Below are 13,949 nucleotides of genomic sequence, written 5' to 3'. Positions count from 1 at the left end.
TTAGCTGTAATTAACGCAATTAAATCATGCTTAAGGTATTTAGAAAAGGGTAAAACGGTAACATACTTTATCGATACATAAATTGGTCAACTAGCGTAATTTAACTTTTGTCCCCATTGCGTATATAAACCGTCGACTATCGAAGCCAACACCTCAATTTTTCCCACATTTTTCTCTCATCTGCCTACGGTTGCAGATTTTATTTTATTAACACAGAAAAACAAAAAAAAGTATAAACAGAGTCCACGAATTTGGGAAAGTTTAAGATCAAGACATGAAGAAAACTGGAATCATCGCAGCCTCCATCTCTGTCGCGGCTTCTGCCACGGCGATCTCCGCCGGCTCTACCAACACCTCCGTGTCATTCTCTTCGCCGGAATCTAATCTCTCTCGTCAGGTAAAAAAAGAAGAATCAAGCTCTTGTTTATTTGTTTCTCGGTAGCATTTAAAGTTCCTCCTCTGTTTCAAGTACTCACAATAAGTTTCTCATAGTCAAAAATTTATCAAATTACAAAGTTGGAGAGTTTTTAACTTTTACATGGATTCGGATGTGTAAAGAATAATTTTTAGCTGCTGATTGTGGTTAGGAGGCAAAGGAAAAACAGAGGAAGAAGAAGGGTTCGTCGGAAGATGGGGGAGATGAGAAGTTTGCTCCAAGGTTTGATGGGTTACGATTCATCGAGACGCTTGTTACTGCTCACCGATAACATTTGCATTGTTCTGATTTGTAAGGGTTCTTATTGTTTACCCCATTTGATTAACTACAAAGATTTACTGATTTTAAGTTTCGTTTTTTTTCTTTCTTTCACATCACTATTGTAACTTCGGCTTAAAGTGTACCACCAAGACAAGAGGCATGATTTATGAGGTTCATGTTTCTTCTATTTGGTTTACCAAACATGTCTTCATAAATAAACTAGTGACTCTATATGGCCTAAGAGATTAGCTCAGCCCATTAATGACCAAACACACATGTTCTTGATCCACAAAACATGTTAGGAATGCTAGTGTTATGATGTGTACCAAACACACATGTTCTAGAATTATTATTCATTGCCTAGGATTGGAACTCGGAACTTAGTCATGCAATCCCTTGAGTTCCTTAAGGTCGACTGGTAGAGTTATCGACACCGGGCATAACGAATGATGTTAATGAGAGTGCAAACAAAAATCAAACATTTACATCTATGCTCACAAAGCAACTAACAATGGAATGCAATATATAACTCATATTGTAACATTTACAAGTCTTTAGAAGAGGTGAAACAAGATGGAAACGGTGATTAGCAAAACGTGTGTGGAAACAAGAGGGATCGATGCATGGGAAGATGATGTAGGGGTGACGTCGGTGCAATCGAGACCTTCTTTGCCTTCTTTGCACATGTTAGCGAATATTCCAGGAGGATAACGACCGTAGAGATTGATGTAGCTAAACATTGTGGAGGCACAATCTGTCTTTTCATCGTTAAGAACTTCCGCGAATGGGCAAGCAAAGTCCTTGAAGGCCGAACAACATACTTTGGCCGGGTAATTTGGTCCTTTGCATTTACTCGTTATGATTGTGTAATTCTTTGCCGCAAAATCTTCTTTGCATGCTGTTAAAATGTCATTAACGTAATGATCATGGAATATTTTGCTTATTAAGCTAATAATCATCAATGAAGCTTGTTTCTAAAACACATGATTACAATCAATGGTGTAAATTTTGGGAGTTATATTACTTACTTGCCTTTGCCTGAAGAAGAGCTCGGCTTGTGGATGGGTGTGACTCAAATTCATCAACTGCACATAGAAATGTCATAAATTATTTCAAAGAAACTTCAACAATATTTTTAATAAAACGAGTAAAAGTATTAGATAATTGTAATTTACGAGAGATGTGATGAGAGAAAGCGAATCCAGACAAAAGGAGGATAGAGAGAAGAGAAACCAAACAATGATGAGTAATCTTCATGTTTTTGTTTCCTCCTCTATTTTTTGACTTTTTGTCACATTTGAGTTTCTAATCGTTTCTTGTTTTTTCTTTTTCCTGTTTCCATTAGAGTTATAGGAGGAGAGAAAAATGCTGCGGATATAGCGGATCATAAATTAGAAGAAACAACATCAATTCAGTGACATGCCAAAACAAAATAACTAGTTACTATTTTAATCGATTGAGACAAACCATCAAAGTAACAAAAAGTTTGATAGAGAAAATGAATAGATTAATTTTGGTTCAACCACCACTGGTTAATAATACCCATAATAAATTGAGAACCGCCCATTTCTTGGCTCAGTTCTCCGGATCGTAAATGCAACTTGCTCCAATAATTTCATATGAGAATTTGAAAACATTATCATGAACGTGATATATATAATATTACATATACGTTTTTTTGCGCAAAACATATTATATATACATTTAAAACATTGAGTAGATCTTGTTCTAATGATGGTGAACACACACATTGTTTTTACATTGTTGGTATAGTAGTTTTTTTTTTTTAAAGTTCAATTTTCATTTTATTGGTTGGCCATATCCAAAAATGCTTTTCAATAATGAATATTGTGAATAAATTCGGAGGCACTCAAATTGGTGATTAATTTTGGATGATTGTCTAACTTGTTTCATCAAAAATGATCTATTCGAGAGTATTACAATTTACAAGTGAAGTTGTAGTTGATAGTAGACTTTTAGATATAGTAGTCGCAAATTTAAAATTAAAAAAAAAAAAAACTATTTTACATTACACTTTACAATTGATCAAAGATTCGGAGACATGAACCGTCTAACAACCTTACTTAAATTTGTATATAAGCAGAATCAGACATAATGGTGGTGAAGGACTCAACAAATACGAATTTAAGACAGTGTTTTATTATTTCAAGGAGTGGATTTTGGGTTGCCTTCTACAATTAATAGACTTGAAATTAAATACTATGGTCTGGTGACACCAATAGCTCCTTGCTTCCGTGACGTGTAACCTAATTATCTTTGTGGTCTATAAACTAATTCAACTATTGGTTGATAAGGCCTTTGATTAAGGCTTTAGTCGCAAACTTAGTATTCTCCAGTTCCAACTTTGAATAAACAACTTACCAAATTGCCATTGTTATTCACTCAACACCTAATAGTTACAATTTCCATAAAAAAAAAAGTAAAGTACCAAAATAAGCAGAATTTTCAAAATTACTAGCATTTTTTTTTTGTTTTTTTTTTCAAGTGAATTTGATGGAGTAACGGTGCAGCCATGGAGTGCCACGTCATCGAGCTTGGTTCAGTATCTACTATTGTGTTGCCAGAAACAGAAACTGCCAAATTCTTATCTTTTGTTTTTTTCAGAGCCAAATTCTTATCTTATGAATATGATATTGGGATAAAGTTATGGGGGAATTTTGCAATTTCTGTGTATATTTCCCCTACAAAAGTCATGGTCTCATGGACTCATTAGGGCATATTTCCAATTCATACTTTTTTTTCAACATACAATTTTATTCAAACTAAAATAAATATTTTTCTATAAATATATATTTAGTTGTGTATAAATAATTATATTATCTTGTTTACTTTTTTTTAAAACGATGCTATCCGTTGCTGACCTTTTCATGAAATAAAGACAGACATGTAAGAAAAAAAAGATGAATGGCGTTTCGTTACTTTATCTACTTATTTTTAATTAGGTAGACGTTTCTTCCTCTTTAAAATCATAACTTGTCCGGATTTTAATTTTGCACACCTTAAGAAAATAAGAATAAAAATAATTGTGTATGTGTGTATAATAAGGTCTCCTGCTTCTGCACCACCCTCGATCTAAACATTCTTACCCCATTCTCTTAACCCAAATAAATCATTTTCTCTGTTCTTCTGCCATTGTCGCATGAACCTGTACAAGCTCTCTCAAGTTTCCAAAGGCTTAAAGACAGAAGAGATCCATCGGTACTTACAATCTTTCCAAAGAGTACGTTTCTTTTTTCTGGAATCATCACTCTTATTATATATTGTTGCGTGTGTCTATCTAAAGGCATCGAATTAGTAGTAGATCTGCACCGTTTTTGAGTTGCTACGCAAGAAGATGATTGTTTTCGATATACCATGTCATTTTTTAAAGGATCATAATATCACTTGTTTGTTTAATCAACCACTCCTTTGTCTTTAATTATTTAGCTTTTTTTCTTAAACAATAACGTGCTTTGGGATTAAGTGAAAACAGAGCAAAGCGTCGGAAACAGAAAGTGATTAGGTCAAGTCTTCGTAACTTCAACTTGTTAAAGAATATGATCCTTACTTTTTTGCGTCTAATCTTCTTCTTTTTTTTTTTTGGTTAGTGTAAGTTTTAAATTCAAGATCGATCATGCTAAGTATATACACAACAATTCTGTTATAATCTATATTGATCTTCATATTTTGATGATATTTCTTGTTTCTATGAAGTATCATTGATTTTATAAATCTCTAATTGGAATTAGACTTTAGTATTTACTATTTACTTATTTAGGTGAAATCTCATTAAATAAACAACGACTGGTCAAGTGAATGGTTGTTTGTCTTGTATGTTTTAGTAAAATGGAGATTGAGAAGGATGAGGACGACACAACATTGGTTGATTCTGGAGGAGACTTCGACTGCAACATATGTTTGGATCAGGTTCGAGACCCGGTCGTGACTTTATGTGGCCACCTGTTTTGTTGGCCCTGCATTCACAAGTGGACTTATGCGTCCAACAATTCAAGACAACGAGTCGATCAATACGATCATAAGAGGGAACCACCAAAATGTCCGGTATGCAAATCTGATGTCTCCGAGGCTACGCTTGTCCCGATCTACGGACGAGGACAGAAAGCTCCCCAGTCCGGTTCAAATGTACCGAGCAGACCAACTGGTCCGGTTTATGACTTAAGAGGAGTTGGTCAACGTTTAGGAGAAGGGGAGAGTCAACGTTACATGTATAGAATGCCTGATCCGGTGATGGGTGTGGTATGCGAAATGGTATACCGGAGACTATTTGGAGAGTCTTCGAGCAACATGGCACCTTACCGCGATATGAATGTCCGGTCTAGGCGACGGGCAATGCAGGCTGAGGAGTCATTAAGCAGAGTCTACTTGTTTCTACTTTGCTTCATGTTTATGTGTCTATTTCTCTTCTAATTATAATATATATGTGTATATAATATACCAATTGGAATGAGTATGCATATATGTAATAACAATTTGTATATTTTTAAGAGTCTTGAATCGTTGAAATTGTATGATGAGCATATAATAACGTCCAAAGAAAGAAACGACACCAAATGGCTTCTTCTTTATTCGATATATCATGGGATGATGTGGGAAGATGAGAGCATGGGTTAAAAAGGAGGCTTATCTTCAACTCAAATAGATTTGTGCTCCAAAAAAGCTGATAGTGGCATTCGAATGCGACGCAAATGGTGTTGCTTATGTCGGATTACAATCGTTTAAAACCAAACCAACTTTTACAAAAAAAAAGAAAAAAAAAAGTGAGAATAGGGGGCCCTAGATTTGATTGATAACGGCGAATCGAATACGACTGTTAGATAAAGAAGTAGAAACATTAATTTGCAGTACGAGTCTTTCTTTATACATTAAAAATGTTGCAAAGAAAATTGGTAAAGTGATTGGAGTGAGCTGGTTTCATTAAAAGCATAGACTAGTATGAGATGAGTTCATGGCCTTATGGGTCGGGTCCGATCGAGACAATCCCTCATTCATGGGATCGATTTTTTCTATCTGCAAAAGTTTTAATTTAATTTGCCTATTTCCACTTCTTATAGGTTTTAAAAAGTTCGAATTTCCTTGTTGGTATCTATACAGTTTTAAGTCATAAATCTCTAGACAGGAAAACAAGTTGAGACAAAAGAATAAATTGGGCTTCAAAGTAATCATCAGATAGTAAGAAAGTAAATGTAAATTTACAGTGAACTGTAAAATGAGAGACGAAGCCCTTATTTACACAAGAGGAAATGAGTATGTTTCCTACATTACAACTCCACTCGGTAGAAGCGAACCAGTTTCATCATCTGCACTCTCTCCTCCTGCATCATCCACATTTTGATCTCTCTATTTACCACCAAGTTTGTAACACGACAATAAAAAATGGATACGAGGTGCAATAATATTTACCTGAACCGGAATCTGTTCCGTCTCCTCAGCCTGCTGCGGAAAATGAAATCCGGTTGAGCAATTCTTCAATCTCTCCGGATTTTTAACCCATGCTTTTCTACCTTCACTCACTTTCACCTGGAACCTCCATGTCTACCACATCGACATATACGTTAGGTTCAAACCCGTTAAGAAAAACGCTATTTGAGTGAATCAAACACATATATACCTGAGAAAGTGGAAACGTGTCTCTCTCAATCACAGCTCCTTCGATATTTATGCCAGTGCCTTGGCATTCTGGACAGAACACCGAAAATATTTGCCAGCTCACATCGTTTGCCAACTCATTCCACTTTACACCAGTCTGACCACTATGCTTTGTGCATCTCTTTTTTCCTTTTCCACTCACCATCTTGTTCCCAAGTATTTCACTCTCACAGAAGAGAAACCAGTGTACGACACACGACACATGAAATAGATGAAACGCCCCCAGGAGGTTTCTGCTGCCACAAGCAAGATTTCCCGTCTTCATGTTTAGTATTGCTGCCGCATCTTTCCCTGGAAGCATCTTTTGTTTACAGACTTCGCATATTCTTTCAGAAAATATTCGTTGTTGCCTCCTCAGCTCCCGTCTTACCGTTCTGTTCTTCACGACTCTTTTGCTCATGAGACTATCATCATAATCAGCTATTAGATCTCTTGACGAGTTTGAATTATGACCTGAAGAAACCTCCTCAGAAGAGTCATACTGATTACACAGAGATTCACTGGTGTCCTCTGGATCCGAGAAAGACTTCTTTCTCTTCCTGCCACTGTCCTCACCATTCCCTGATTCTGACTGACTAGATGTGAGAAGACGGCCCGGATCATCAAGCAAACCCAGCCTACCCAAATTGTAGAAGTAGGAGAATGTGACAATGGCAAAGTCATGCTCCGGGATCGTAGCCTTCTCCTCATCTGAAGGACCCTCGTCTCCTAACCACTCGCACCATAGTTTATCAATCCAAGTTGTGCGTCCTTTCGTTTCAAACAACCTGGCAGCTATTCGGCCAAAACCAATGAACTTTGCTTCAACATCAAGAGTTCTCTCCTTGATCAGCACACCAGAAATTAGCAGATCATCTGCAGCGTGACTAGGTTCATCATCAGTAACTGCAGCAGGCACATTATCTCCATTTGTTTTGTTGTTATCATACTTGACAATAGCAAATCTTTCATCATCACTACAATGCTCCAACGTATCAGGAACCCCTTCACCACCAGAAACTGGAGATTTCTCTTCTTCTTCTCCAGTTGAACTATCAAAGAAAAGTACACCATCACTGAAAGGCCAAGGATTCGTTCCAAGAAGTGTGATCCTAGCACATGCCAATCTCTCCTTGTGAAGGTTTCCATTCAAGTGCCCAAGCAAGATTGTGTCGCTGTAGCAAGGAGCAAGACACAAAGTGCAGAAGAATACAAAACGTTTCCCATCCTCACGTAGCTCAATGTAAGTATGCCCTTGTAACCTCAGATTCTTCAGAGTAGTTCTTGCTAATTGCTCTTTCAAATTAATACTAGGCTTTGGTAACCCTAATTCTTTCTTCTCAGCCATTCAGAGATCCAACAGACACAAACAACTTCACGACTCAACAAACCCTAAAAGAAAACCCCCAATTCCACAATCCTAAGAAGTTTCAGAGTACAAACACAATCTTCTAAATTCTTCACCAGAAAAGATCACTTACCTAAAATAAGACTACACAAGACGCTACAGGTAATCACAGCTTCGATTGGATCTGGAAATTCAGATGCAAAGGAAAAACAAACGGAGGAACTACTAAAGGGAAGAGGAAGAGTCGAATCAACAGAGTTTACTTCCACATATTCGAGGCGTATTCGGAACAGGACTTGTAGGAGATGGTTTCATACGAACACCGGCAAAAAGGTCAACGCGAGACATGGAACGATGAAGATGGAGAGAAGAACGCGAGTCCAACGCCGCCAACATTTCCATGTATTTCACGCGGAACTCGCGAGCACAAATTTCTCTCTGAGGAATTCGAATTGACCGGAGAACGGAGAAGAAACGACGGAGACTTTGTTTTGTACAGAGCGGTGGTTTCTTGTTAAAAGAAGAAAGAACGAAAATGGTTTAACCGAAATTGAAGAAAAGCTTGTCTCCTCTTTTTACTCGTGGAAATTAATTCTTGTATTTAAAGTATTCACGGAAAGCATGTGTGTATCAATTATTAACCGTTGGATTTTAGATGGACGGTGGAGATCTACTTTTTAGTTTTATTTTTGTCGTCTAGTTTCTTTTTATTATTGGTGTGAGATTCGAATTTTCTGAAAAGAGATACCATGTCCCGCTGGGATGGATAAACTTCAACATTAGTTTATTTTGTTAAGAATTAAATGAGAAACTTATTCCTCATTATTTTATTTCGACTCCTTAGCTTTTTATATCTTTCGATATTCAACCCCTAACTTTAGTTATATTCTTCATTTGACCACACATCTTGTATTGATTGACACAGGCAACCTTGTTTTTGTTGTGTAGGCCTAAGTTCATGGCTACAGAACATAATTCTTGAAGATTAAAATGCTAATGGTGTTCACAAGGAGGAGTTTAACATTTTCTAATCTTTTTTGTTACCTTTCAAATAGAAATCTCATATACTAGGATAAGTATACATATTTCAGTAATCATATAACAAATATTTACCGCTGAAGTCATCAAACTTATATATCTGTGTTAGTGTGTGTAGTAGATAAAGCTACATATTTGCAACCTGATCATTGGCTGTTGTTGCTTGCTGTGAGAATATTGGTTCAAGTCCATCTGGTTTAGTATTCGTTTCTGGTTTAAAGAGCTAACCGAGTGGAGCTAAAACTACTAAACTAGGTTACAATTTGGGCTGAAATAGATTGTTAGGCCCAAACAGAGAAGAGCCCAGGTGAGAAATTTTAACGGCTTGTAACAGACCACAACGAGAAATGAAGCAGAGTATTGTCTTCATTTCAAGTTTCAACCTTCGTTTTGATTCTTACTATAATATCTATGACAAGAAATCTGTCTCTTAGTAAGCTCAAGGAAATACTCATTATGAAGAGACAGGAGTATAGGATCAATCCTGATAATGGTGAAGCTCATCAACGATTTGTTACCTCTTTAATAACTATGTGAAACTAAGTTCTACTACATGATTTCGTTTATTATTTTGAAATCAAAGACTAACGCAAAATGTTGAATTGTATAAAGTCAATATCTGGTGTAAATTGGAAGAAGGGTAGAGAGGGTTTGGTGGGATCAAGAATGATCTGATTCTGATGTGAACAAGATAAGATTCGAATGTTTTTAAAACCCACCTAATTAATTAGCATTCATTTATTTCATGTGAATCAGCTGTGTCATTCTCTATGGAGTATACATTTTGACTTTAACACCACTCTTTCACATTCTATTATCGTCTAATTATACAACGTATACGGAACAATGAAAATCTACCAAAATGACGAATCGTTTCTGCAATTTTTTGTAGTATCCAATGATTGAATTTTTTTTATAAGATGACGATGAATGTGAAATCTTGAAGTGAAAAATTTGCAAGCACTATTAATTTGGGTGCATACACCAAACAAATCAGTCATGTCTATTTATATATTTTTGTCACTACTCTTTAAATACCACTATGTCCCTCTATATAATCATCTATAATAAAACCGTAATTGACGCTAGAAAAATCTCTTTTATTTTAATTCTTTTTCCATGGCTTTAAGAAAGCAACGTTAAAGAAAAGTAGGGTTGTATAATACAAAGTAGAAAGTAGTAGTCATGTGCATTGTGATAAAACAATCAAATCGTGGATCCACTTTTATTAATTAGATTCGAGCCTGAGTGACCAATAGTTACTATCTCTTGCCCCACCAAAGTTAGTAATAACAAAAATATAAACCTAATTTGTCATTAGAAAGCTCTAGGTGGTTGTTCGTTACATCATACAAACCAGCGCAAAAACCGTTAACATTATCATATCTATGTATTTTTTAGAACGAAATGATTGATGCGTTGTGCACACGAGATTGGTCACTAAGATTTCGTTTGCGTAACATATCCACTCCTCTCTATTCATAGACTATACTCTATACATACTGATAACATACAAACAGTTATATTGAAATGCATTTAAAGTATTTGTTCTCTTATCTATAAGAAAACAAACTAACTTGATATCAATAAATGAAAAAACATATATCGTGAAGAAATCTGTATCGGAAAAAAAAAACAGAAATTAAAGGATTGAGTCAGGTATCTCTTAACGGATTCCTCTTCTCTACCACAGAATCTGCGGGAAATTTCAACGGTCGAATCTCATAAATTACTAAAGTACCCTTTTAGGTCCCTCTGACAATGACACGCTGGATCGTGCGAAATCGACGCCTTAACTGTCGGTGGGTCCTAATTTCTAGTGGCATTTCACCGTAAATAAGACCAATGGCAAAGGGACTAAACCGGCAAATAGAACTTTAGAAAACAAAAAGAGAAACCACAGAAAGCAGTTTGCTTCTACCTTTTATTTTTGTCTATATAACAACAACAACATTGACATATCAATTCACACATAAACTCACTCTCACTCTCTCACTGTCGGCAAACTAACTTATTCACTTTTCCGGCACTGATTCTGCTCGGGAAAAACAACTCCGGCACAAAATGCAGCTTTTTCCAGTCATGTTAGCCACACTCTGCATTGTCCTGCAGCTTCTCATTGGCTCGTCAGCTTTGGCTACGACAAATCGCCACGTGTCAAACTCTCATTGGCTTCCCGCAGTAGCTACATGGTACGGAAGCCCCAACGGTGACGGCAGCGACGGTAATTATAAGTCTATAACACATAATTAACCACACTTCACAGTCTAGTGATTCCTAGTTAAACACTAACATTAACTTATATACCGCAATTGTGTAGGAGGAGCGTGTGGTTACGGTACGTTGGTGGATGTGAAGCCGTTACATGCGAGGGTTGGAGCGGTGAATCCAATTCTCTTCAAAAATGGTGAAGGTTGCGGAGCTTGTTACAAGGTTCGATGCTTGGACAAGAGCATTTGTTCCCGGAGAGCCGTTACCGTCATAATTACCGATGAGTGTCCCGGCTGCTCTAAAACCAGCACTCACTTTGACCTCAGTGGTGCCGTCTTTGGCCGGTTAGCTATTGCCGGAGAGTCAGGGCCTCTCCGTAACCGTGGACTAATCCCAGTCATTTATCGCCGGTACGTATATTAATATTATTCTCATTATTCTTGTCATTTATTAATGTTTATGCTCTTTCAATAACTAACTCGTGACAGTGCACGAGCATATAGAAAAATAGGAATTATTTAGGTAAGAGGCTAAAACAGAGTTAATATAATTATTAGATTTATTGGAATGGGTGTGAATGTATTAAACAAAAGAGGTAACTTTAACGGCGATCTCGTTTTGTATGGTCCCAACCATTTCTTGACCATTGACCATTTGATCTCTTTTTTCTCACTGATATAATTTTACCTTCTTTCTTTCTTTTGCATAATAAAAAAAGGACTGCATGCAAATATAGAGGGAAGAACATAGCATTCCATGTGAACGAAGGATCAACTGATTTTTGGCTATCTCTGCTGGTCGAGTTTGAAGATGGAGAAGGAGACATTGGCTCCATGCACATTCGCCAAGTAACTCTCTTTTTATCTTTAATAACCAAACTCGTGCACGCACTTCTTTAATTTCCCTTTTTTCGTACCACAAAGTCACTTCCACTTCAAAAGTCTTCTTTTTATTTTATTTTACTGCACTAAATAAGAAAAAGGAGGAAACGAATCTCAGTGGAGTGAGCACATGTATGGATCTTTTATTGACCAGCTAGCTAAAAAGGCACACCACATCACTCAAAGTCTTCTAAAAAGTAACAATAAAAACAGACTCAAAGTGTAAAGACTGATGGGCTTTCTTGTGTTTTGTGAATGTTTGGTGCAGGCAGGAGCCAGGGAATGGTTAGAGATGAAGCATGTATGGGGAGCCAACTGGTGCATCATTGGAGGGCCACTCAAGGGACCATTCTCCATCAAGCTCACCACTTTGTCTGCCGGTAAAACACTCTCTGCCACCGACGTTGTCCCTAGAAACTGGGCTCCCAAAGCAACTTACAGTTCCCGCCTCAACTTCTCCCCTGTCCTTTGAACCATCTCTTCTACATAGTCAAAGACTATTATAGTTCTATTACTACTACTACTCGTGTGATCGTTTTTTTTTAGAGAGAAACAGAGTGACTGCTGGCCGTAGGATGGAAACAGTAAGAAAAGTACATCCGAATCAACGGCTATTGCGTTCTCTCCTCTTCCTTCTTGTGATGTGGATTTGTGTGTGTGTGATGTGTCGGTGAGTGTGTTATAGAAGTCACTATAGCCATCTTCAAAGGGGAGATAGAGCTAGGAGTAGTATTTGGTGGTGTCACGTCGTTTGTTTTTTCTATATAATTTTTGTCACTATGTCTTTCTATTATGGGACATGGCATAATATATCATATGAATAATTTATCACTATGTCTTTCTATTGTGGGACATTACATAATAATGTATGATATGAATATTATGTACACTACTTCAGAGAGAGCATTGGTATTCTACCAGAACCTTCAGAGTATCTCTTCTTGTTTCGTCTCCTCAAAACCCAAGAAATATAAAATATACTACGAACTAATACGAAGCTTCAGGTTCCACTTCAGGTTCCACTTCTGTTTCAGAAACTGCATCTTTTGGGGTTTGTTCCCAACTGATATTGGCTCCTAAACATTTGTCCTTCATGTATTTTTCATCTTTAGTATATATCCTCTTTCCTGATTTTGTTGGTTTTGGATGGAGGAAGTGGTATCACATATCACATATGTTGTAGGATTCGTCTTCAGAAACTCTGACACATTCTTGATAGATTTCTCTGTTTTCCCATCTCTGAAGGTTGTTTGTCTGCAACTTTTACCACTATGTTTTTCTCAATGTTGGGAACCTCACATGGGATCAGCTGTGCTTGTCAACTTATTTTTGGAATTTCTCTTGGACCAAGTAAAGCTGCAAGAGACACCAAATCCACTCAAGTCTAGTCATACAGAGAATCACCTGGAAAAAAAAGCAAGTGAAGTCAAAGGAATGTGATTCCGCGTAGCTATGATCTGATCAACATGCATTTTCTTTTCTCAAGGTGCAATGGCGTTTTAACTTGACCATCAAACATTGAGATATACAGTCTATACAAGTTAATAGTCATGGTTATTATAGTATTATCTGACGGATTCAAATTTGACATATAAGAATCGGGGAAAAGAAAATGTAGAACTGGTTATAGCCAAATGCAAGAAGATATGTGATGCAATAAGATAGTTTGACATGAGCATAAATGTGATAGACATATGCTTAGATTAGTAGAAGAAGCAGACAGGGCTTATCTAGTATAAGTGGGATAAGCATAATATGTGAACGGCCCACATCCTCACAAAGCCAAGTCCAACTATCACAAGATTCACTCATTCCACTAATAAACGTTTTCAAATTAGAATGACAGAAGAATATGATAGTTAAAACTACTCATTAATATATTGGTGATAAAATAAAATAAAATAAAATAAAATTAAACTACTCACATATAATTGGTTGGATTAGTCATTAAAGATAGCACTTAGCAAATCAAAGTAAAAACAAATACTCACTACTAATAATAAATTAACCGGAAGCAAAGGGACAAGAAGTATTGATGGACAGTAATATCACGTGAAGGGGCACGTGATGACCCAATAATCGGTTAACACGTAACCAATCCCCTCGTGGGACTCTATCCTAGTCTCTA

General features: G+C 36.7%; 5 protein-coding genes across 12 annotated transcripts; 3 read left to right on the top strand and 2 right to left on the bottom strand.

The window, feature by feature from the left end:
* Positions 1-38: 38 nt before the first annotated feature.
* Positions 39-2,054, bottom strand: LLG3 (LORELEI-LIKE-GPI ANCHORED PROTEIN 3). 3 transcript variants are annotated; one of them, NM_001203929.2, is made up of 3 exons: positions 1,873-2,054; positions 1,726-1,782; positions 39-1,595 (listed from the first exon to the last, which is right to left on the bottom strand). In NM_001203929.2, the coding sequence occupies exons 1-3, from the start codon at positions 1,952-1,954 to the stop codon at positions 1,252-1,254; spliced, it is 483 nt and encodes a 160-aa protein (NP_001190858.1). In that variant the 5' UTR covers positions 1,955-2,054; the 3' UTR covers positions 39-1,251. The 3 variants fall into 3 exon arrangements, with proteins under 3 accessions (NP_001190858.1, NP_001328710.1, NP_194557.2); NM_001341909.1 differs by having other exon boundaries at positions 933-1,595; positions 1,726-2,054; NM_118968.2 differs by having other exon boundaries at positions 1,181-2,054.
* On the top strand, positions 42-1,659 carry AT4G28290 (uncharacterized protein). Of its 2 annotated transcripts, NM_001341910.1 has the most exons (3): positions 156-397; positions 588-727; positions 1,249-1,553. In NM_001341910.1, the coding sequence occupies exons 1-2, from the start codon at positions 275-277 to the stop codon at positions 705-707; spliced, it is 243 nt and encodes an 80-aa protein (NP_001320080.1). In that variant the 5' UTR covers positions 156-274; the 3' UTR covers positions 708-727; positions 1,249-1,553. The 2 variants fall into 2 exon arrangements, with proteins under 2 accessions (NP_194558.1, NP_001320080.1); NM_118969.4 differs by having other exon boundaries at positions 42-397; positions 588-1,659.
* A 1,397-nt stretch (positions 2,055-3,451) lies between the features above and the next one.
* RMA2 (RING membrane-anchor 2) lies at positions 3,452-5,264 on the top strand. Its single transcript, NM_118967.3, has 2 exons — positions 3,452-3,938; positions 4,540-5,264. Exon 2 carries the CDS (start codon positions 4,544-4,546, stop codon positions 5,123-5,125), a length of 582 nt encoding a protein of 193 aa, NP_194556.1. The 5' UTR covers positions 3,452-3,938; positions 4,540-4,543; the 3' UTR covers positions 5,126-5,264.
* Positions 5,265-5,749: 485 nt separating this feature from the next.
* On the bottom strand, positions 5,750-8,338 carry AT4G28260 (acyl-UDP-N-acetylglucosamine O-acyltransferase). 2 transcript variants are annotated; one of them, NM_001084986.1, is made up of 4 exons: positions 7,825-8,254; positions 6,327-7,735; positions 6,119-6,250; positions 5,769-6,030 (listed from the first exon to the last, which is right to left on the bottom strand). In NM_001084986.1, the coding sequence occupies exons 2-4, from the start codon at positions 7,689-7,691 to the stop codon at positions 5,977-5,979; spliced, it is 1,551 nt and encodes a 516-aa protein (NP_001078455.1). In that variant the 5' UTR covers positions 7,692-7,735; positions 7,825-8,254; the 3' UTR covers positions 5,769-5,976. The 2 variants fall into 2 exon arrangements, with proteins under 2 accessions (NP_194555.1, NP_001078455.1); NM_118966.3 differs by having other exon boundaries at positions 5,750-6,030; positions 6,327-8,338.
* Positions 8,339-10,614: 2,276 nt separating this feature from the next.
* EXPB3 (expansin B3) lies at positions 10,615-13,114 on the top strand. 4 transcript variants are annotated; one of them, NM_118965.4, is made up of 4 exons: positions 10,615-10,953; positions 11,050-11,350; positions 11,659-11,788; positions 12,090-13,114. In NM_118965.4, exons 1-4 carry the CDS (start codon positions 10,794-10,796, stop codon positions 12,291-12,293), a joined length of 795 nt encoding a protein of 264 aa, NP_567803.1. In that variant the 5' UTR covers positions 10,615-10,793; the 3' UTR covers positions 12,294-13,114. The 4 variants fall into 4 exon arrangements, with proteins under 4 accessions (NP_567803.1, NP_001078454.1, NP_001329906.1 ...); NM_001084985.1 differs by having other exon boundaries at positions 10,670-10,953; positions 11,677-11,788; positions 12,090-12,701; NM_001341907.1 differs by having other exon boundaries at positions 10,670-10,953; positions 11,677-11,987; positions 12,090-12,701.
* Positions 13,115-13,949: the final 835 nt, after the last annotated feature.

Source organism: Arabidopsis thaliana, chromosome 4 (genome assembly GCF_000001735.4).
Source record: "Arabidopsis thaliana chromosome 4, partial sequence".
In the NCBI taxonomy this organism is placed as follows: Eukaryota; Viridiplantae; Streptophyta; class Magnoliopsida; order Brassicales; family Brassicaceae; genus Arabidopsis; species Arabidopsis thaliana.
The sequence above is the reverse complement of the archived record's forward strand: the minus strand, read 5'-3'. Positions and strand labels throughout refer to the sequence as shown.